At 43.3% G+C, this 24,410-nt stretch overlaps 1 protein-coding gene across 2 annotated transcripts; it reads right to left on the reverse strand.

Moving 5' to 3' along the window:
• Positions 1 to 1,945: 1,945 nt before the first annotated feature.
• On the reverse strand, positions 1,946 to 23,550 carry LOC113010579 (TSC22 domain family protein 2-like). Of its 2 annotated transcripts, XM_026149705.1 has the most exons (4): positions 20,981 to 23,550; positions 11,101 to 11,175; positions 4,104 to 4,155; positions 1,946 to 3,950 (listed from the first exon to the last, which is right to left on the reverse strand). In XM_026149705.1, exons 1-4 carry the CDS (start codon positions 22,831 to 22,833, stop codon positions 3,591 to 3,593), a joined length of 2,340 nt encoding a protein of 779 aa, XP_026005490.1. In that variant the 5' UTR covers positions 22,834 to 23,550; the 3' UTR covers positions 1,946 to 3,590. The 2 variants fall into 2 exon arrangements, with proteins under 2 accessions (XP_026005490.1, XP_026005491.1); XM_026149706.1 differs by lacking the exon at positions 11,101 to 11,175.
• Positions 23,551 to 24,410: the final 860 nt, after the last annotated feature.

Raw genomic sequence — 24,410 nt, forward strand, 5'->3', positions numbered from 1 at the left:
TAAAGTCCTGATTTATTTAACTCTTTCGCCAACATGATGCTGGTGGAGGTCATTAGTGAACCTGCTCACATTTGGACAGGTTTGGGAACTATTACAGTGCAGTTCCCAATTTTATTTGTATACTGCAAATACTTCAAGATGGTACAATAGCAGCAGAAACCCTAACAACCAGGTGAGTAAGTACATGTTGACAGGAAGGAAGGAAGAATTCACTTTTACCAGAAAGGAAACCTCCGGCAGAACCAGGCTCGTGAAGCTGCAGCCATCTGCCGTGTCCAGTTGGTGGATGAGTGGGAAGAAAACACCTCAGACCTTTACCACTCACATTCTAACTTTGGGTTAAGGTATTTTGTCAAGTTGTGCATGTGACAGGTTTTTGCTTTGTTTTTATTTCTTTGGTGAACATGCACGCCCACTGAAAGGACTTGAAAAACATTGGTAATGGACTTTTTACTATAATAATTCTAGTTTAATATTTGTGTTAATTTTCAAGGATTTTTTTTTTAGCAGTTTGGTTTGAAAAAACTATAACCAACCGGGATAATACACTTTTGCAACATTTACCACATTACAAAATCTTTTTAAAAGCCCCAAAAAGAACATCATTCTCTTGATGAGCTTCATGAGGTCATTGCCTGAAATGGTTTTCCAACAGTCTTACTGGAGTGCCCAGAGATGCTGAGCACTTGTTGGCTCTTTTGCCTTCACTCTGCGGTCCAGCTCATGCCAAACCATCTTGATTAGGTTTAGGTCATGTGACTGTGGAGGCCAGGCCATACGGCGCAGCACTCAGTCACTCTCCTTCTTGGTCAAATAGCCCTTACACAGCCTGGAGGTGTGTTTGGGGTCAGTGTCCTGTTGAGAAATAAATGATGGTCAAACTAAATGCAAACCGGATGAGATGGCATGTCACTGCAGGACGCTGTGGTAGCCATGCTGGTTCAGTGTGTCTTTAATTTTGAAGAAATCCCCCAACAGCAAAGCACCATCACACCTCCTCCTCCATGCTTCACGATGGGAACCGTGCATGTAGAGAATATCTATTCACCTTTTCTACATTGCACAATGACATGGTGGGTGGAACCAAAGATTTTAAATTTGGACTAATTTCCAAAGCACAGATTTCCACTGGTCCAGTGACCATTCCTTGTGTTTCTCGGCCCAAACAAATCTCTTCTGCTTGTTCCTTTTCCTTAGTAGTTCAGGTGACCCTGAATCCTCCCTTAGTTATGCTGCAATAGACGTAGGCTGCAGGGGGATTCCCATGATGCATTGAGTTTTTCCTTTCCAGTCACCTTTATAACTCATGTGTTAACAGACCTCTCTGCATTGAATCATACCTGTTATTAATCTCTGTCTCTCTTCCACAGCATGTCTTTATCCTGTCTTCCTTCTCTCATCCCAACCGGTCGCAGCAGATGGCCCCGCCCCTCCCTGAGCCTGGTTCTGCCGGAGGTTTCTTCCTGTTAAAAGGGAGTTTTTCCTTCCCACTGTCGCCAAAGTGCTTTCTCATAGGGGGTCATATGATTGTTGGGTTTTTTCTGAATCTATTATTGTACGATCTACTGTAAAATAGAAAGCGCCTTGAGGCAACTGTTGTGATTTGGTGCTATATAAATAAAATTGAATTGAATAAAGGCCTGATTCACTCAGTCTCTGCTGAACAGCTGCTGTACAGATGTCTGCTACTAGAACTCTGTGTGGCATTTATCTGGGCTCTAATCTGTGCTGTTAACTTGCGATTTGTGAGGCTGGTGACCCAGATGAATGCATCCTCAGCAGCAGAGGTGATTCTTGGTCTTCCTCTCCTGGTAGGTCCTAGTGTGAGCCAGTTTCATCGTAGCGCTTGATGGTTTTTGTGACTGCACTTGGGGACACATTCAAAAGATTGTTTATTCATACAAACACAGAAACACTAAACTTTTGAACAAAAAGGTGAGACACGTTTGGAATCTGAATATTGCTTTTATTTAAATACATTAAAATTTTGCAATGTAACAAAACTATTGGCATATGAAATTCAAACACCATTTAAACGAACAAAACATGGCTCACTTCATTTTGCTGTGACTAGTGTTGGTAACACTAGGTTATTTTACTCCGCTCGCTGTTGCGCATCATTACCCCCCCCCACCCTCTCCCACGTCCCCATTTACACTGTTCACAGACTATCTTACAATAAGAGTGCTGAATAAAAATGAGGTAAGAAAGTGGTTTGAAGATTACAGATCATGCAGAACATGCTGAACAGCAACAAAAATATTCTGTGAAGGAGGAAGTAACAAATGAGAACCAAGGGAAAAAAGAAAAAAAAAAGAAAAGAAAAAGGTGTGTGTGCATTTCAAAATACATTTACACAGCTTTGGATCTTTGGTTACAAAGTACATGTTTTCACTACTGCCACCGTGCCCGTGCCCCCACCCACCTACCCCGTTTCAGGAAAACCAATGGAGAACTAAAATGTGAGTGAGTGAGGGGACGTGGCAATACTAATTCACCTTTGCCTATCAAATTTTCACCGGAGGCCTTAAGATTTGATATCGGTGGGTAAAAGTCCATCATGCTATACAAAAATATACACTCAAACTGGATCTGGACTGAGCTACGAACTGGCAGTTGCAGCCTTAAAAATCTGGGTTAGTGTTAAACATTTGTCAGAATTTTTCTCTGTTTGTCGGCATTTCACAAATATATAAAGCTGTTGTCTGGGATGTGTGGCCAATCTGTTCAAACACTGGGGGAAAAAAGCAAGAGAGGAAACAAGTCGTTGGGCTCCTGTTAAATAGGTTTTGTTGTTTAAATTGTTCATTTATGAAAAATAGCAGCCCTGTAATAAATAAAAACACTTAACAGTAGAACTCAAAAGAGTGATGCAAGAGTTGGACTTAGTAACGGCAGCGGCGTGGCGCTCCGAGGAAGGAGGAGTAGGAGGAGGAGACAAATAAAAAAAACAAATAAAAAAAACAAACAAAAACAAAAAAAAAACCCAAAAAAAAAAGAACCACTCCCAGTTTTTTTTTTACAACATGAAACGGCAAGGCTAAAAATACCCCTCCCCTTCAATTATCTCATTTAAAAAAATAATCGCTCTCTTTTTGACAATCAGTCCCCGTCTGTCCGGCAAACCCCTCGCTTTCCACAACAACAACTACTGGTTTCGGGTCAGGTCACAGGTTGGTTTGGCTCGGGCCCGGTCCAAGAAAAGACATCCTCTCTACAAGCCCAGCTGTTAACCAATCTGGGAATACAGCCAAAATGGAAAAAACAAAAGAACCAAAAAGACAAAACAAAAAACCCTCAACCTTCCCCGACTCTACTCTGAACACTTTGTCTCAGTCCGTCTGTTGCACTCTTGATGATTGCATTAACACTGGAAAGGCCCACAGTACAGATGCATACACGCACACATTCTAACACCAATTCACAGTCTTGCTTCCTCACTCGGACACACACACACACACTCACACTCGCACAGAAGCACTGTACTCTTTGTGGTCAAGCTGGTGGCTAAGAAGTTCACATACACTAATTGTAATAAGTTGTAGAGAAGATGCTGTTCTGCTTTTCTTTTGTTGGTTTTTGATGCGCTTTCAAGCAGAGGTGACGTTGGGTTGCAGTTGTTGGCTGGGATCGAGCTGCGGCTGAGTCTGGAGCTGCTGGGGTTGGGGGTGGTGCTGAAGCTGGGGGTGCGACTGCGATGGAGGCTGAACTTGAAGCGGCGGCTGGGCTTGCTGCTGAGGCTGGCTGAGTCCTGGTTGGGAAGCCGCGGCGCCCGAGCTGCTGGTCGACTGGGTGGACAGCTGAGATAGCTGCTCGCTGTTGGCCAGAGATTTCAGCACGGCGTTCTCCCTCTCCAACACAGAGTTCCTCTCGTACAGCTCCTTGATCTGCTCCTTTAAGACCTCCACCTCTTCGCGCACTGCATACATCAGATGGCTTTTCACCAGGTCCTGAAGGAGAGCAGAGGGAAACATGAAGTGGGAACTAACCAGTGGTAGGAGCCATTGTCTTATTACATGTATACACTCTCTACATTGAACTCATTCCTAAGCTTTTCATTTAAAAGAGACGCATATATGATTAGTGGTAAAATGAATACTCACCATAGCCTGTTCAATTTTATTATCAATGGCAACAACATTGGTTCCAGAGGCACTGCAAAAAAAGAAAAGACAGATAAAGTACAGTTACACAAACAATCGCATCATGATTACTTTCTATATTTGACTTCTTCCTGCTTTTGTGTTCCCAAACACATCGGAAACATGGAAAATACTGACTTCTATTGAAATGGACAAAAATACTAATCCAACTTGAAATAAAGCAGAACCCCAGATAAAAAGCGAAACCAGATGACACATTGGTGGTCGACCAGTCAAACAAGGCGCCTCAGGCATCTAGGTCAGATCACACAAAAGCACCAGTCACCACTCTCACATCTACGCCTGGCCACCTACAGGAGAAATGACACGAGACCGGGCCCCGGCAACAGGCTCAAGTTTGTTTGAATGATGCATCCGTTTGTTTAACAGCCATGATGACTGGACCGTGCGGATAAATCTCCAAAGGCAGCTGCCAGCTAACCCCACCGCTGGAAACAAATATTCATGCACCCAGATTCACATCAATGTGTAGCTATGATTAAGCGCTATTTGGTCTGACTCCTGTAAATCCATTACAACGTGAAGACACAGCTACAACCACGCGGGGAGGAGGAGCGGCGCTCTTACGTGCGGCGTGTGCGGTAGGAGGGCAGCGGATCGCAGCTCGCGAGCCGGGTCGGGTCCCCAGGGCAGCCCGGTGGTTTGTAGGAAAACGTGCACGGCATGGCGCTGCTGGAGCTCCACCGGTAGCAGCGCACAGAAGGTCATCGGTGCCTACCGGAGGCGGTTTAGCTGGGCAACTGTGACCGCATTTAGAATAATGAAACACGAGCCGATGGGAGGAGAAGTGCGAGGAGCTGAAGGAGGTGGGGACACATGTCTGAAATTATTTCTGGCTCTGATGGCTTCATAGTGACTGATAAGTGCAGCGACTGTGCTCGGCAGGGCTACAAGTGCAAGTTAAATGGCCGAGGTGGAACGTGCTTTAAAATATAATTTTGATCCACTGCAAGCTATACTTGCTGATCAAACCAATTATCCCCCACTGTTACATCCAAATGTTACAGAGGCAGCTATAAGCAGGCATATGCTGTGTCTGCAGAATATGTGCAACAGCTGCACAATAACCCAGTTTTCCTCTGGGATTCACCTCCCCCATCCACATTTGTTCCATTAACTTTGTTTAATATCTTCCATCTTGCTCATGGGAGTAAACATATATACTGGTTTATTGAGAACATTCGAAATATCGCTGAATTATTTAACTGTGGATTGATTTACAGACATTGCTATCACTGAAGTTATCCCGGTGATCAGTGATAAGAATAAGTAACCAAATAAGGAATTTATTTCTATTTCTTATATATTCAGTTAATGATGTTTAAAGTTTCTAATAATGAGGTGAGCTTTGTGCCATGTCAGAGGCATAAACAGGTCTGGCTGTTTGTGGGAGGGAACCAATCAAAGTTGGCCTCATCCTTAAGAGGAGCTGAAAATGGTGAAACTAAAACATGCAAACCTGCTCTAGCTGAGTCAAACAATATAAATACAGAAAGTAGAAATTAGCACTTTAAGAAATCAGTAAGATGTTATTACATACTTTCTCCACCAGGGGGACATGATGAGCTTAGCTGTCCAGCTGTATATCTTCTAACTCTGTACTTTGGTGAAAAATCTTATTATAGCAGTGTTTTCATTTTTAATTATCACTTAGTGTCTTAGTAAGATTCCTGATCTCATAAACAAACAAAAGGATCAGTTCAGCTGTAATAAGATGCAGATTTACACCTGCAACAAAAAGCTATGAAAAAAATCATTGCCACCACGCGGTACTAAGGTGCCTTCAAATACATGTAGACTCCTACTGTTGTTCTGTTCCTCTACATGTAACTAGTGTGGGTGTGAGAGGCCGGCAGAAAGACTCGGATGATCTTTATCAGCAGGCTGTACTGTGGAAGGAATGTTCCCCATACTCCTGCTGCTGGGAAACACCGTCACTCACACCCCTGTCCTCCACTCCTACCTCTGGTCACTGCCAGATATGATAATGTCAAACACCACTTCCAAGCCAGCATGTCACACAATGACGGGGGAAAAAAATAAATAAAAAAATGCAGATGTTATGAACAAGATGCACATGGTGCAATCATGGCTAGAGGCGCAGATCACGCCCATCACTTCACGAAATAAAATTCAGCACTCGCTCATTAACGTCTCTTTATGTCGTTCCCTCAGACATTATGTGACCCCCACCATGAGTGCTTATACAAGCAAAACACTTTAAACAAGGAAAATAACATCAGCTTCACCCAGTACCAAACGTGTCTTTAATTTAGACGTGGTGCCGCACTCAGGACCTCCTATAGCTTTCCTCCCTAACAGGAGTTTTCAATAGGCCTGTGCCTAGAGGAATCTCTCAGTCTATAAAATACTGAGCCTTAATGGACTCGCTGGGTTACACCCTTGTTGCTTCACCAGTGGTTTTCAGATAGTACAGCAAACAAAAACATGCTCTGCTAATAACAGGATCACACTCTGCAGCTGCACATGTATAAATACAGGCTTGTTTGAATCTGTTAGAGCCCAAAGTTTGCTTATACCCACGCATGAAGTTCTACTTTTGAGAAAGACGAACGGCAGGATTTCAACTGGACCAGCCAAAGACAAAATAAGAAGAGCCGATATAATCTCTTAAAAGAAAAGCAAGTCAAGTTGATAAAACTGATGTGAAAAAACTGTAAATGTGACGGGGATGAGACAGGAAAACGATGACAGATGTTCACAGCTAAGGCCAGACGCTTTGTGGATTATACAGGATACAGTAAATTTCCATATTTTCTGGATAAATCTACAGTTAGGGTGGAAACCTGGGTCCAACCCTCATGTGACAACTCACATGGCAGAACAATTGTTAATGGAGGGAGCCATATTGTGCAAATTCTATCAAAACTGCTGCAGATTAACTTCCAGCCTGGTTTCAGCTCTACTGTCATCCAAGGTTAAATGTGATACTCCTCTGTAGTGCCTTTAAATGACCTCATTGTAATTAAAGCAGGGGGGTATGAAGCATTTTCTCCTGGGGTTTCCTCCAGCTGGTTTCCTCCAGCTGGGTTGAGACTATTGTAATCAAATCAGAGAATAAAACGGCCGGGAAAACTCTAAAAAACCCCATGTGCACTGTCAGGGGAAACATGTGACAAGCCAGCAAACTGTAACTATGGAGACTGGAAAACAATAATACAATCAACCTTTATTAAGAGTCTGTCAGAACAAGTGGGTAAATATGATTCTATTAAGTCATGATGGTTTGGGCAGCTCCTCTCGACTATGACTGGACATACAGACTGAAGCAGGCATGTATAAAAACTAAACAAAAAAAAACAAAACACTCACAACAAGTCAAAACCATATTAGGAGACCATCTGGTATTCGAAGTAAAACTTCCAAGAACAACTGGCACTGAGGGAGGGAGGGAGGGGATTTTTGGTTTTTGGGAACTGCACCATCAGTAGTGTTTTGGAGCACTGGTACGAGCTCTGCTGATACACATGATCTTGTTTAAGTCTCTAGAGCTCCTGTGAAAGCCAAGAACTAGTCTGAGCGCCTGACTTTGAACCAAATCACGTTAAATGCTCGGCGGAGCCGCCTCCTCCGTTTTGACAGCATTACAAAGCGAGCACTGTACGACCGCTGATGTATGTGGGGTCAAATCCCGGAGGCCTAAAGGCTGGGCTCAGATGAGGGTCTGAACTTACTCTGCCGCTGATTATACAACCGATCGCTCCTATAAACTTCACCTTCTACACCAACAGGACTGAAGTTTATAAGCTCCCGGCAGAAGTTTGCAGCTTCCCTTACAGTGCTAGCTGTAAAACAGGAATGCCAATAAAAAGTCCATTAGCGCTAGAGAGGTTTACACTAGTACCAGGGCAAGTGGAGCGGCGGGCATGCATAAGTCATCTGCACATCAAATAGTTGTCATTCCTTCTCCCTGAAAGAACTGCTGCCATATTTAAGACCACTAAGTTTCCTTCAGCAACATTAGCAAAAAAAAAAAAAAAAAAAAAAAAGAGACATGATGATACAAGTTTAGAGCTTGGGAGGTGAAGGCGAGGCTGATCATGTGCCCAAGGACAACAGGTGCACGGGACAATATTCTCGTGTCATGCCCCCAAGACGCCCCCAATTTAAAGGGGGAAATCTGTGTTCTCTTTCTAAGCAGCTTGGTACTGCAACCACACAAATATTTACTTTCATTTTTATCACAGACCTGTGAACTTCCACAGTTACATTAGACAGCTGTGTCTGTAGGAAGGCAGTCCGCCACAGAGAACAAAATGAGGAAGTGCTATAATTATAACCAAACAGCAAGCCTCAAAACTCGAGCGTGGCTTTGGTGTAATTATGAAGCAGCAGTATATATTTATTACCCAAGAAAGCTGACGGGCTTTATTTGACTTGGTGGTTAACGACATTTTTAAATGTGTTGATCGATTTTGGCAGCATGCAAAAATAAATGAACACATATTGGGTCATGAATGGATAATGATACCAGGAACTGTAAATATTCTGAACCAGGTCTGATATTTAAAAAATAAATAAATAAATTGACAGCTGACGAGACGTTTTCCTTTTTAAGACATCAAGTTTTTGTTGCTCTCTTTATCTGTAAATGTCGTTCTATTTGCTGATAACTCAACAAGGCTGATATTGTCAAATGTATCAGTGTGTTTACCCTAATATCTGTATAATACACCCACAGGTCTGACAGGGGTCAATAGGTGCCATGCCTTTAAGCTCTTCTAAAACAGATTCTTCTGGAAATATAAAAATATATTAAAGAAAAAAGTAAACAAAATGAAAAACCTGGCAGGAGACAGAGGCGACCCTACATGCGTTCTTCTGTTGGGAACATGTGACCCATGGAGATGATCAAATGGGTGAATTTCCTATACAACTGATGTAGATCTACTTTGAGGAGGTTTTTCAGGTTAAACAGGCCTCCACACAGGAAGCATTTCCACCATCGCCCTTACGACTGGTCAGTAGCTGACAAAAGGCTCTGGTTGGCTGGGTAACCCTCTACCACCCCCTCATATGTCAATCGCGGTCATTGGTAGTCACGTCAATCACTTGCCAAGAAGTTAAGAAGTTTACTCTGAACCCTCCTAAATTATGTTGCTGACTGTCTTTGGCCTGAGTGCTTCATATGTAAACGGCCCTTTAAAGTACAAAGCAGAGTTATGGTAGGGTTGCATATGTTAGGGAAGTATAGATGAGGCACAGTTCTCTGTAAACAAACATGAAACGGATGGTTTCACTTCTATACAAAAAGAAATGCAGGAATGATGCTATGATATAGCAGCCCATGTGGTCTTATTCCAGCGGATGGGTGTCATCTGGAACATCATTTCCAACACACGGGTGAAGAAAAAAAAAAAAAAAAGACCTTCAGGATATTAATTTTTCACTTTCTCCGCCTTCATCTGGTCGCCTCACACATCATCCCAAACCAACCGTATAAAAGAGTCGGATCACGTGTTAAACGGCCATCGCCCAAATCTATCAAACAAAACTTTGGTTATCTTTGCATCCAAGGAAACAAAAGCAGTCCTTGATGGGACAATGTACCCACAACAACGGCGCTCCAAAAGAAGAAAGAGAAAAAAAAAAAGAAAAAAAAAAAGAATGCATGGGGCGAAACATTTGTGCCATCTTACACTGCTGCTGCCTTCAGCCAAGAGTAGAAATCACGTGCACGCCACGCAGCATCACACTCTAGATAACACCACCACAACGCTGATCTATCTTTTCAAATTTAAATCAAAGCAGCTAAGGCGCCAAAAGGGCTGACATTACTGTATATGCACGCGCATGAAAGTGTGTGTGTGCGTACATGTGTGTGAGCGAGTAGTTCCTCAGCGGCTGGTTGTGTGTCAGCTGTATATTTCTCTAAAACAGTTTCATTTCCTGTCACTGAGATATGGTTTCATGTGCTTCTCTTTTCATTTTTGTAAATGGCATCAGAAAAATGTTCGCCCCTCCGATTGTCTCGCTACGCCATCTACTTACCTCGCTGTCATGTAGGAAATGAATCATTTCATGATGAATTTAAAATGTAACCGTGAATAAAAACCATTTGGCAGGAAAGAGTGCAGAAAGAGCGCACTAGAAACCTGGCTTTACTCAGGTTCATATTTAACTCCAGTGTTGCAGAGAGCATGCACACACTCTTCACGCCTCTTTTAGCCACTTTAAAGCTGAAACAACAAGTTTAAAGTATTTTCAATGGATTGTTTTCATAGTTTGAGGCACTTTCTAAGAATTAAAAAAAAATAAAATAAAATAAACTTCGCTGAACTTCGAGTCATCTCTGAGCCACCAGACCAGTTTACTGCTTTACACGGAACTGTATGCATGTTTAAACCATGAACATCAACTTAAAAGTCCTATCAGTCTGCAGAACTGCTCTGATCGAGTTGTTTCATGTTCTTTGTTGTCACTTCACAATACTTAAACCAGAATGACATTTAGAAGTGTCAAGCGCTGTTAGATGTATTTGATGTTTGAGAGCACAATATTGCTCTTTAGCATTACAGAAGAAGGCTACAGTGTGGACATCTCCATTCCTGTGATCAACAACTGTGTACACTACCAGACTATCCTAGAGTTTGCACTACGAAACACAGTCAGCTGTTGGATTAATAGTGGCCGACTGAAAAATTTCAACGTTTAAGTGACACACACACACACAATATATGACATCTTAAAAAGAGACTGCGTTAATTTGCTAGTGAGAAGCAGTGGGAAAAATAAATAAATAACAGAGCGAAGAGATGCCGGTTGAGAAATCTACTGGCTAATCCTGCGCTTGCAGCCAGGCTTCGTTTCCAAACTCAATCCATGCACGTGGAAAAAGCAAAGCTCGCTGCTACTGAACACTGCACACACAATGTTACACTCTTGCAGGCCTGCCCGGACCAATCCAGTACTGTACCTATCAATGTGCGCCTTTGAGTCTCTTAATCTGCTGCCAGACTGGAAGGCCTGGTAGAAAGCCTTGGAGGGATTCCTGTGTCAACCGCATTCAGGGAAGAGAGAAGAGACAGAGTGAAGAGCTGCGACAGTGAAAACAGACTCAAGTTTGACTCCTACAAATGCTTTCTCACACATCTTCAAAACTCTCTAGCAGTAAACATGACTAGAGTTAAGGCTCTTAGTCTTAATGGGAAGATTCAAAGAGAGTAAAGCAAAGGTCTGAGGTCTTCAATTAAACACAGGAAGTTATGTTCAAAGGTGGGGACAGCTTCAAACACATTAAGGACCTCCCTCCAGCTTTTAACCGTCAACATGCTGATCACTCAGTTGTACTCCCTGATTTCACCCTCAACTTGTACTCACACACACACACACACACACACACACAAGTAAATATCATTTGTCTTGGATATTTGAACGTCACTGCAGAATTGTGCATGTGCAGACGAGGGATGGTAAGAATATTTCATATATTTTAAACTCAAATGACTTGCGCAACTACTTCTAGTTCAAAAATATATATGCTTTTCCTTGATGATATATAACAAAGGTTTTGGTTTAATTAGTAAAATTAGCATTTTTAAATAGCCTTTTTTAAATCGGGGCTTCATTTAGGCAAGCAGAACAGAACAGACATTAAGCAGACTATCCTTGCTTACATAATCATCTCCTGGAGACGATTCTGAGCCAATAAAAACCTGACAATGCAGTTTCTATTGCCAGAATGCACTCAAATGTTTTCTGCCAACTACCACTGACAAACAAAAACAGAAGAAACACATGACTACTTGCTACGCTGCAGATCAGAAATAAGGGAAGTGCAAAATGCTAAAATGTTAATTTAAATAAATATCTGTTAGTTGCTTAGCTTCTTCTCACATTATCTTTGAACATATATCCAGTGTAAAATTAACGTGACACAATCTGCAACTGACACTGATAAATGTCCTTGCAGTTGCTAACAGGCCAGTATCTTTCCAAATGGAGGATATTGACAGACACCAAACGTTTGGCCAATTTATCTTTAGCAATGCAGCCGTAGGAGAGTAGATGTGACGGGAATGGTGAGCATCTTCCAAGAATGGCAGGGATTCCCAGTGAACAGAGTGGTATTTATGCCTAATGACACTAGAAAGCAGTTTTCAAATTCTGCTGGTGGGAAGACCTTTAAAAAAAATGTTTTTAAGAACCTTAGAAAAAAACAAAAAAACAACAACAAATTTTATAGACACACAAATACACGAGCACAACTGCTTTATTGCTGGGCTGATGTTATCTGTATCTGCATTTACAATGGCCAATAAATGAACATTTAAAAAGCAAAAAAAGAGATGCGAGAAACACCCTTCAATCATGCCAGGCGTATGGATACTGCACAGACAGCCCACCAGGGGGCACTCTACAAATTTCCTCATGTCAAGACGTGTTTGAAATGCCACAAAAACGACTGTAACTGAGCAGAGGTGGGCAATTTTTAGAAGAACCTGTTAACAGTTTGTGTCTTTAAATAAATAAATAAATAAATAAATAAATAAATAATCGGCTGATATGACAGAATATTGATTTTTTTTTTTTACATGATCAAATATTGGTATTGATGAGGATGAAGCTGGATCTTTTTCCTGATCAATTCCTGGTTAATTTGAGTCAAATACAATCACATTATTCAATTTCACTCTACCCCCCATATTCCTGGTAACTAGCTACAAGTACACTGTGTTCTAACAACACATGCATGAGGGGAAGGCAAAGGAAATCCCCGTACCCCCCCCCCCCCAAACACACAGACACACAGATATACTTCATTTACTCTCAGTCTGTGCATTTTAAGACTGCTTCTTTCTCACATTCACACTAACACAAATGCGCACTGACTGCACGTGCACACACACGCACAGTAAAGTGTAGATTTACAGCATGCGTGTGGATATTATAGCAGCCAAGGCTCTTTTCCTAGAAATTTCTGGCACAAACTGCCTTTGTCACATTACCTCATGACTTAACACTCTCACTAGCTCTGGCTCTGCTTAATATTACTTTGTGGCCTGCAAATCTCTGTACACACACACCCACACACGTGTGCCAGGCACGCCTCCACAGGAAAACCTCAGTTTTTCAAGGCTAAAGCTCTGCACAAGTCCTATATCGACTGAAATCAACAAGGTCAGATGACTTGGAGTTGGGTAGCCTCTTGATGAATGAGGTAAGAACCAGAAGAGTCATCATTCTCTGTCTTCAAGTAGCAAACTCTCGACTCTCAAAGGCTGTCTTTGTCAGTCTAAAAGGCAACATGTCAATATCCCTTTATGAAAGCTGCTCTTTGTAAACCAGACAGTCACCGTGTTCAGCAGCTGAGAACATGCGGCCTCCTCCATAAACCCCAAAATCCAGAGTGTGTGTGTGTATATGTGTGTGTCATACAAAAGGAGGGAACACATAACCCAACAGATGTGCACACACAATGAAAATACCCCCCCTCTTTTTTAACCACTCTCTGAGATCCCACAAGGTTACCTGATTGAAAAAAAAGAAGGTTGCACATGCTCAGGCTTTGCTCGAGACGACCCTAAAGCTAATGTATGACCAGGCAGCAGAAAATAATCTGAAAATAACTCCTGGATGCATTTTTGCTGGTTGATGTCACACATTAAGCTGGGGCATGACACGTGCATTCTTTCTTTATTTATTTATTTTTATCTCTCCCCCCCCCCCTTGTTTCTGCAAACCAGTGGTTTGCAGGTTTAGGTCACGGTGTTGAACCTCTTAATAACCTTGCTAAGTAGCTGAGCATGTGAAAAACCCACAACAGCCTTAAGTGATGAAGCAAAGGGGGAGCGGGGTAGGAAGCTTGAGTTGGAGAGCGAGAGCATGCAGAAGTGCAGGAGGAGAAAATATCAAAGAGCAAAAGTGTGAGAGGGAAACACGAAGACTACAAAAAGGTGTCAACCTAGATATTTTCCTCTCCAGTCAAGGTGTTGCAGAGGTGGCATGGTTCACTCAAGGTCCCCCTCACAGCAGAAGCACCAAAACTTCAAACCGGGGCCAAATGAGCTACAGAGTTTTACAAAGGTGGGGAAGTTTGCTCTTCTGTTTGCAGTGCAAATCATCCCCTTTCTACCCTCCATCAAAAACATGGCCATTGGATGGATAGAGAGTGTTTGAGTTTATAAAAAGGGGGCTGAGGGATCACTAACAAACTGGTAGTGTTGGTACTAACTGGACAGGTAGAGTAATCTGGAGGCAAGTTGTGCACAAAGAAGAGGGAGAGGCTATAAGGGGCTGTTGAAAGCTCTCATTGTTGGTGCACATGAGGAATCAGGTTTTCAGCAAAATCCATATATCTGCCACACAGCACAAGTAGGTCAAAACTATTTAGATTTCAGTGGCCTCGTGAGATTTCTTTCAGCAGGTTTTAGGTTGTAGTCAAGGGAGATGGAGAGCAAGAAGGACCCAGAGCAACTGCACGATTACAGCAGAGCTACCAGAGGAGACTGGAAACCTGGATTTTAGCGTTCAAACTAATTTATAACCTCATGTTTAGCATAGCAAAACTAGGTAGTTGCATTTTTTTGATCTTGTCGCTCCTTTTAGGGCACTCCCCAAGAGTAACCGAACACTTTTAAATCTGCTTTTATCAAGCTACTTTTAGAGATGCGAGGAAATAGCACATTAAAAAATAAAACAACTTTTAGTTCCAGAGTCTAGTTCCTGGTATTAGATGGAGCCTTAGGAGTATCTAAACATATCCCACATGCGTAGATCTTAAAGTGGATTGTATCCAGTTTCTGAACCACTTATTCAGCTTGGGTTTGAGAGGCGGGGTACAGCCTGGACAGGTTGCCAATCATAGAGAGAGACAAGCTTACACACACTTTAGAATCACCAATTAACCCAACAAGTATGGTTTCCTTCCACAGCCGAGAGACAGAGCACCCAGAGGAAGCCCATGCAGGCACAGGAAAACATGAAAACTAAATTGCATGTAGTGGAAAATAACTGACAGCAGCAGTATGTGTAGATTAAAAGACTTGGGCTAAAAGAAGCTGGTATTTAATTGACCAAAGAACAAAACTGCTTAAAGACTTTTTCAATTATTGTGTCACTTGTTAATGTTTTGCTTTCCACAAGCAAGATAAAAAGAACACTGTGAGCTAAGCTTATCTATAACACAGTACAGCACATCCCCAGTTAAACACCGGACCAACTTGGTGAAGCTGTTCTGCTTGTGAGAAAAATGAAGAGCTTCAGGTGGGATGCAAATTAAAAACTGAGTCCAAAATACACAACCCCTCCAATCTTATCAGTTCTTTTTAATCCGTACATGCCTGCTTCTCTAATGGCTGCACACATAAAACTGACATTTTGCACGCCCGAGTCACATGCTAGCCTTCTTTCTACACCGGTGGTGAGACTGACATAAGAAGACCGTTGCATTATTTCAGATAATCCCACTGGTCTCAAAGAAAAAAAGAAACAAAAACACAACCTGTCAACATGGATTCTGAGCCTCTACACCTGGGGTGGAGGGGTGGATGACTGCAGCAAAGCCTACAGACAAACTGACTAATAGTGCCGGTCAAACTAGAACAATACACCCTTCTTTTATAAAAATAACTCAAAGGCTGAGATTAGGCTGGGGTCATAGAGGAAGAACAACTTGACTAGTGCACACAGAAACACACACCTAAAGTTGAGGCTCCATTTCAATATTTACAGCCAGAAAAAGAGAGTATTACATTGCTGTTAAATGCAAATAAAGATACTTGTAGATCTACTGCTCGCTGCTGTGCAGCTCAAAGGGTATTACAGCCGAAAGGCAGATTAAAAACTTTCATTCCAATCAAAGCCACTTTTTTTTTTTTTTTAAGTGTTGACTTGTACCTCAGTGAAGCACTGTGGATAAAATGTACCCACCAAATGTCATATGATATGACCAGGGAGCCCCAGTGCGGAAGCAGGGAGTCAGCTAAGGAATATTAAATGAATAGAAGGTGGAGAGCAGTGTGAGCGACTGTGACTGAAAACAGGATACAGCAGTTAGAGGAGAGGTCAGCGATGGGAGGGAAAGACCCTGTGGTACATGCTGTCTCTGTGTCACACTCACTCTCACACACAGAGCTACCACTTCCACTATGACTAAAAATGAATAAGCAGTTCTTATCCACGTCCACCCCCAGCATGGATACTTGTGCACACATACGCAAGCGCTCATGGAGTCCAGCCATCCCCTTAAAGACACACCTCTTATCCACCCACACGAGCACAGTCTCTCAATTCACTGTGGCAGTAACTATATCGCAAACCTGGACTCCCCTCCTCTCTCCTACCTCCTAAGGAGTCTGATCTTACATAAGCTCCCGTTATGTGAGGACAATAAACCATGCCCCCCCAGCATGAGGCTCAATTACATACAGACTTCAGTTGCAATACATTTATGATGAGTTTGCAAAATAGCAGCCATCCCCCCCTCTGTGAGTACGGCAAAGACATTATGGCAATCCAGAAATGTTGTTTTATGCCTTCGGTTGTTGAAGCCATCTGGGAAACATTAAGCTGAGAAAACCATATTCTAAAAATGAGAACAGCATCTTCAGTCTCGAGTATATATAGCCATTGTTTTATTTTAATTACTTGTGAGCAAAACTAAATGGGGGAAGGAAGCTATGGACAAATGTAAGAGTCTTTCCAGTTTCTGCACTATGAAGTCTATAACCCTTTAAAAGATGCAATAAATACTATGTAATGCATGTTTTATTGGGAGGTGTTAAGACACTTGATATTAACACTCAGCATAAGAAAGAAAGCTGCCATTACTAATAAAACCTTTAATGAACTGCATGCATAAAAATCATACATACAAAAGACCCTGAACTTTTGTATACATGTTACACATATCTAGTACAAATGGATATATTAAGATGGCTAAGGCCCCAATCAAACCGATCAACAATCAGTGGTAACTACAGGTCAGGAAAGACGTGTAGTCCCCGATTATAGTCACAGTGAAACTGACTGCTAAGCCCCAGTCATGCTGACCTAGAGGTCAATCAGTGCCCCCTGGTAACCACCTGTACCTAAACGAACGTGTGTACTCCATGACCAGTTGGTGAATAGTTGCTGTCAATCCCCAGTGTGACATTAGTCACAAAGAAGTATACGTTACTATACTGAAAACCACCTTGTGAATGTCTTAGTCTTGTTTTGCTCTTCTTTCCCCTAACCCTCAACTGGTTGGGCTGGATGGCTTCCCCTGCTCGAGCCTGGTTTCGCCAGAGATTTCTTCCTGTTTCAAAGGGAAATTTTCCTTCCCACTAGGGCTGTTCGATATAACGATATATATCAAATGACGATATAAAAACGTCTATCGTTTCATTTTACACTATCGTTTGTTTCGTGGTGTCGCAAAATAAACTGTTTACGGCAATATTTTTTCATCGTTTTGATGCTCACTGCAGTGGCTATATTAATTTCTTAAAGTTCTCTCTTTCTCTTATATTTAATATAACCACACTATTGAAGGACAAGCGCCTGTTTTTATGCGTTGTGGTTAGCAACAACGACGGTAACGCCATCGTGTGTCCGCTTGTTTATGTTCCACATAAACCTTTCACAATAAAGCACAAGATCCTGTTGAGACTTTTCAAAATAAACTGAATCACGTGAAAGAGCAGATTATTTACAGATGAGAAGTAAAAAAAAAAGAGCCGTCAGGTGCTAAAAAACAAACCTTAGACTCAAACGTCAGAACAGGCTTTTCCCCGCAGCACGCTGTGTAATAAATACTCACAAAGAAAACGTCGGCCGTTACAACTTATGTCTAAAAATGTCGAGTTTCATGCATCGGTTAAAACACTCGACTCCAGCTACATGACGCGCAGCTGGAAACACTTCCCGCAAGTCGAGCTGCCCGAGATTCACAAAATTTACAGAAAATGTTACATTTTTGTGATTTATATCGTTATCAGGACGATAGAATTCTTATATCGGGATATGAGATTTTGTTCATATCGCACAGCCCTACTTCCCACTTTCGGCAAGTGCTAACAGGGGGTCGTCTGATTGTTGGGTTTTTGTAATATTGTAGGATCTTACTAAATAAAGTGCATTGCAGAAGCGATTGATGTGAATTGGCACTGTAACTGGACAGTTACACCCTGCCTTTTGTTGAAATGAATGACTTATTCCATAGTGGCCTTATCATTTCTGAGCTACCATTAGCTAGCGCTGCTCACTGTTACTGCTGGGAGAGGAAGAGAAAGCACTGAGGATAGGCACTAGGGAGTGAGTTTTGTGCAAAAATCTGTCCAAAATACCTCATACAGCAGGCACTCCACGGGGTGAGTCAACCAAGAGAGTCGGGAAAGGTCTCACTTTTTTCACACTTATGCTACAGTCTGTTTATTTGGCAATAAAAAGCCTAATTTGTGTCTACAGAAAAAAAGAGAAAGTTTAATGAGCATGAATTTTCTTGTTGTTTGACACATGAGTATGGAGAGAAACAAACAGTGCAGTAGAAATGTAGAAATTAAGAATGGAAACATGTTTGTTTGTTTTTTTTTTAAAGCTACGGGAGGGAGGTGTGCCAGGCATAGCTAAAATGCCTACTAAAGAGAGGCACAGCAGGTTTCAGTACGCAACTTCTTCCTCCTCTTCTGTGCTTAACTCAGTTGCTGCAGTAAAGGAATGTCATTCAACACTTCATCTGTACGTGAGCAACTGTGATGCCTCTTCTGTCAGTCAGAGGGGCAGACAGCATGCTGACCACACCAACAGAGAGCAGTACGCTAGCCGGTGTTTTGAATGACTTACAGATGAGTGTGAACCCTTACTATGAAACATGTATGTTTGCTCCTGTCCAAAGGCTCTAAACAGAACAGGGTAATTTAGCCTAAACTTGCATTGCAAAAGAAAGGGGCCATTGCGTGACAACGCACAGTTGGTTGACACGCCCCTTTGTGAGGTCTCTTATCGGCAAAACAGGGGCACAGTGGAAAAACTACTGCTCAGTGTCTGATAGTGCTTGGCTGTCGTAAGAGACCCCTGCTCTTATCACCCCGGGAGCTCGGTCTTCTCACAAGCAAACTATAGGTGCTCCAAAAATCTAGCGCCCGAAGAGAGTGACATTATCACAGACATTAATAACCTTTGAAATGTCACCTGATATTAAAAAAGTGCACTCAAAATAACTGGCTTGTGGTCATTACAACTTAAACAGATCAAGTGAAGAGCTGAATATAAACCTGCGAAGCTCATCTCCCTCTCATGGTGCGAAAGACTTTCAGGATGGACACATACTGCAGAGATACTGCGTGAAACTGATAAAACAAAGCTTAAGTTGTATGATTTGGCTTGCTGGTTGGACATGCTTATATGAGTCAAAAGCTGACATGTATTTCTCATAGTGGCAGCTAAAGTGTTTGGAAGGCTTTTTGAGTCCAATTGCAATCATTTGCATCAAGAAAATAAATTGTTCTCGATGTCATGAGTGATATCTGTGCAAATGTATTTATGTTATTGTGTGACACAGACTCATCAGTATCTAGTAAGATAATCTCCGATGTCCATTTAGAAATAACATCCATAAATAATTCAAAAATGATTTATAAGTGCCAAAATGTAAACAAATAAAGGATTTTTAAAAAATAAAACAAAATAAAAGCCAGTCACAGAAATGACAGAAGTCATCGAAGCACTTTAAACTTCCTTGAAGTGCACATTACAAACTGACACTTCAACATACAGCTCGAGAGGAAGAAAGAAAGTAGTGCCAGTGCTCTGCAGGCTGCGTATCCTGTCTGGTCTACATTCTGGTACATCTCTAAGACTGTAAATGGAAACCACTGAGAGATTTCAGGCTTTAAATCATTTCCGCTCATGTGTGCCATCTACTACTGAGAGAAAGATCATTTCTGGAAGAGATGCAAACTTCACATACTCCTATTTTTTAGTTCACAAATCAAATCATGCGGAATTGTGATATCTTTTGTAGATGACATTTGCTTACAAAGAGACTCCTTATGTGACACCACATCACAAATTTAACAATGTAAATGCCCAAAACTTCTCTAAACATTTTTAGTGAGCAGTACCTGGTGGGGCTAACTGTAGCAATGCCCCCCCAAAATACATTTAAAAAATAAAATACTCTTCATTATGTTTGTATCAGAACGGATTTTCTAAAACAGGACCTGACTTAATAAAATCTGCTGTACATGTGCAGTGCAGCCTCAGTTAGCCTGGCTAACTGAACACTGAACTAACCTTACACATAGTAGCAACCAGCAAAACATCTGTGAGGTTTGCAGCCAAGGCCATCACCTCACACACTGTCCTAGAGGGTGATAGCTGGAGTAAAAGCTGGAGACTCACACGTACACACACACCCTTACACACAAGGAGTCACAGAGTCACTGTGATACAGGAGCCATGTGTATTTAACAAGTTGTTTCTTGTGCTGGGGAAGTGTGCTACACTCCACTGACTGCTTTAGGCCCCAATATTAAAACAGCAAACATATTTCCTTCCTGTGTGCCACTACTCTCTTCCTCGTCATACTCCCCTTCCTCAATACCTCCCTGAAACTACGGGGAAAACCCTGTCCGTATTAACAAGCACACAGTGCTGCTGTTTGTTACGGCTTTTCATCTTTCTGCAAATGGCTAAACGTGTGACAAACTTCTCCCCTGCTGTGGACTAAATTAAGCATGTTTAGTCCTTGCATGGTCATTGTGATTTTTTGAGCGGTGTTCATTACGGGTAGTTTTAGAGAGGATCAGCAGTGATGATGTGAAGCTTAACAGGGATAGGGATATTAATATAAAGACTTGGAAATATATTACCTGTCCTCCTCCCCGTCGACAGGTATGTGGATTGCAAATATGCTGTTGACAGTCGGAGTGGTGAGCTGCAGGCTCTCAGGCATGAAGGGCTTAGCTGGTTCCTTCACAGAGACAACTGGAGACTGTATGTTGATGATTCCATCTGACTTCCTCCCACCACCAGCTTCCACCTGACCAAATGCAGTCACTGGGAGGCCCTGTGGCCCCAAAGCCCCTGCAGTGTTGCTGTGGGCTATCTGACCTGGAGGCAAACTCGGGGTTGTCACATTTGGCTTTGCTGCACTGGAGGCACTGGGCACAACAGTGGGCACAGTGGGGGGCACACTGGAACTCACTGCAATGGCAGGCACGTTTTGTACACCAGAGGATGGAGGGTGGCCGTGGGGTTGAGGCTGTCCAGCGGTGGCATAAAGATTCACAGTCTGCTGCTTCAGAGCAGATCCACCAACCAATACGGGGCCTCCAGCAGCTCCCATCCCTACAGTCTGCTGCTGCAAGACAGTTGGAGCTGGCTGTCCAGCAGGTAGAAGTACTCCTCCTACTGCTGCTCCAAGAACATCTACAGCCTGACTTGGCGCAGATGCCCCTCCAGAGGCTGTAGGCATCACCGAAGTGGGTCCTTGTCCCTGGCTGGACACTGGGTGGGGCTGGCCTGAGGCAAGCCCTGGTGGCAGGGGTGCAGAGTGGTGCTGCTGATAGTACTCTGCCTGGTTCTGCATCAGTCCAGGTGATTGGCCGGCCAGGTGCTGGCCCACAGGAAGCTGTTGTTGCTGCTGCTGCTGAGGAGGGTAAGGACTTGGTTGGACAGAGAGAGGCATGATGGGAGACTTCTGTATGAGGACACCGGATTGAGGTGGGCCGTTTTGCTCGACAGGCAGCAGGTTCTGTGGAACAAGAGGCTGCAGACCTGCCACTGCTGGCTGAGCCGGAACAGCCGTAGGCCTGGAGAAAGAACTGTGCGTGACCGACCCACTCACACCTTGTTGGCGGGCGCTGTAGTTTTGATGGTGGATTTGCTGCTGCGGTGGCTGCGCCTCCACCGAGTGCACACGACTAGAAGAGAGAGAAGAGTCCGCCATGGAGCCCAAGCCATGACTCGAGGGCGTTGTTGAGGTTGCGGCAGATCCTCCTGTAAGCCCGAGCCCACTGTCTCTGTCTGCAGCAGGGTCCAGTGCTGTGTTGGCATGTCTCATGCTATCCACAGTCCGACCAACAACAGAGCTCTCAGAGTCCTTCTCATAAAACTCCGTGCACGTCCACCTGCCTCGCCGAAACGGTTCTCCAGTACCATGATCAAGTTTAATGACCCTGAACCGCGAGGAGCAACTCACCGTGGAGGTGGCAGGAGGTGGAGCTGAACTGGGCACTGCAGCAGGTTGGGATGTGTTCACTGACGCACTCGCTGGCCCAGCGCTGGCTGCAGAAGCAGGCTGCTGCTGCTGCACTGGCCCAGCCTGAGTGATAAGGGGTAAACCAGCCCCAGCGCCAATCCCCGGTGCTTGCTGACCACCTTGACTCGAACCAGACACTCCCACTTTTCTGAAATCCCCAGAGGGGTTGCTTGACAGCGCTGACAGCTGACTGGCATGAGGTACGCTTGATGGTGGCATCACTCCGACCGCCTCTGGCTCCACAACATTATTCAGAGCTTCTTCGGATGAACTTATGTCACACGCAGGCTCATAATCAGCCCGTGGCATGTCGTAGATTTCCGACGACACGTCCTCAGTCCGTGACTCGTCTGGATCGTCCAGACTCTCCGTGTCGTCGGCGGCACCTACAGCCGCCACCTGGGCCTGAGTCACACTTGTGATCTGAAAGCAGCTCTTTTTCTTGGCCGGCATTTTCGACATATTGACAGCCTGAATCCAAGTCCCGTATGGCTATGTTTATCCTCAGTCAAAAAGGGGCGAGCTGGCTGCAGCTTTTAAAAGCTTAGAGCATAATAAGCAGCAGACCTGGAGCTAGTTTTCTTTTTAGCCTACCTAACTGTAATCAAGATGTATCTGCGCCATCCTCTTCCTCTCTCGGACTCCTGTTGCGTTTCAAGAGCTCATAACGCAATGCCACACTTCGTGTCGTCTTGTCCAGCAGCAGGGCTTCAGACACGATTACCAACAGCCCGTGCGGTGACCGATCCGCGGCTTTCGGCCCGCTAATGTCCCGGTTGTCCAGTTGTCGAGCGGCCGTTGTCGCAGAGTGGGCTGCCCAGCTGTAGGGGCTACTTTAAGCTGAGGAGGGCCCGTAGCCCTCCACTCACTGAGCTAGCTAACAATTCAAGCCAACTGGCTGCTGCACACTCCCCCTACGTCGGAACAAGTATGTGAGACATCCTTCTGAAAGCGGCGCTGCGTAGCCTCTCGCTTCACCAGCTCAAAGTCATTCGTTGTCGACACTCACTCCGTCGCTGACTACGGTTGAGGGAGAAAGGGGCTCTTAAATATGACGCGTTAATAAAAAAAACCCCCAAATGATATTCTAAACAGCGTCTACAGTTGCCTCCCTCACTCAGTCACTCCTGACAAGATGGCTATGTTGTGTGCGACCGCGCTGCATCGTGGGTAGGTAGTGAGCGCAAAAGACGTTTACGTACCAGGCTTTTGAGAATCCATCCTAATGATGCCTTCACGGGCCTTCGGAAAAAAACAAAAACAAATACGTTCACAACTGCACGCACAGAAAGAGTAAAAAGAAATGTTTCAGACATTTGTTTTTAGACTACTCATTAGAGTAGCACTACCCTGAAATTGTTGTCGGGGTAGTGCTACTCTAATGACTATTTAACCTTTTATATTCTATTTGTCACTATTCAGACAACGGATCTATTTGACCGATTACTTTGGACTTTGGAAAACTGTGAAACGTAATTAGCTCATAATTTCCTCATTATCAGTCTAGCTGATTATGCGATTAGTCAGATTTATATAAATCACAATAGATGGATGTCTTGATAAAACACTCCCAAACACTCTTGCTTGTTTGCTACCGCCTGCCCCTCAGAGCAAAATACTCTTTTCTTATCGCTGTAAAGTTTATTTCTTTCTTTTTTTTTAGTTACACCTTGCCTTAATTAGCTGTTACTGGGCTATTATATCAGGTAGCATGAGGTATAAAATGCCTTATTTGATGATCAGCTGCAATAACAAACTAAATCCACCCAGTATTCTGTTTAAATGTGTTATGGAGCAATACGACAAAATATGCATACTTGTAACATATATGAGCAAATAAAAAAAATAGAAACGATCTAATTAAGAATTAACCAGAATGCTTCCTGTTTCAATTTTACAGGAACTTTACAGGATATCTCTCAAAAGCACCGAAAGGAAAAAGACGTGCTCTGAAACCAGCGAAACATGTTTTTTCTCACAGACCACGAGGCTTCCCAAATCATAGAGAACACTGCCCCCGGTGGCCAAGAATGAGTTTT

Source organism: Astatotilapia calliptera, chromosome 18, assembly GCF_900246225.1.
Source record: "Astatotilapia calliptera chromosome 18, fAstCal1.2, whole genome shotgun sequence".
NCBI lineage: Eukaryota > Metazoa > Chordata > Actinopteri > Cichliformes > Cichlidae > Astatotilapia > Astatotilapia calliptera.

What these genes read in the sequence shown, in the direction of transcription:
- LOC113010579 (XM_026149705.1), bottom strand. Translation starts at nt 22,833, where the DNA reads ATGTCGAAAATGCCGGCCAAGAAAAAGAGCTGCTTTCAGATCACAAGT. An exon ending in TCAAAGGCGCACATTGATAG is followed by an intron (nt 4,156 to 11,100) that starts GTACAGTACTGG and finishes CTTTTTTTGCAG; the next exon opens with TGCCTCTGGAACCAATGTTG. An exon ending in ATAAAATTGAACAGGCTATG is followed by an intron (nt 3,951 to 4,103) that starts GTGAGTATTCAT and finishes GCTCTCCTTCAG; the next exon opens with GACCTGGTGAAAAGCCATCT.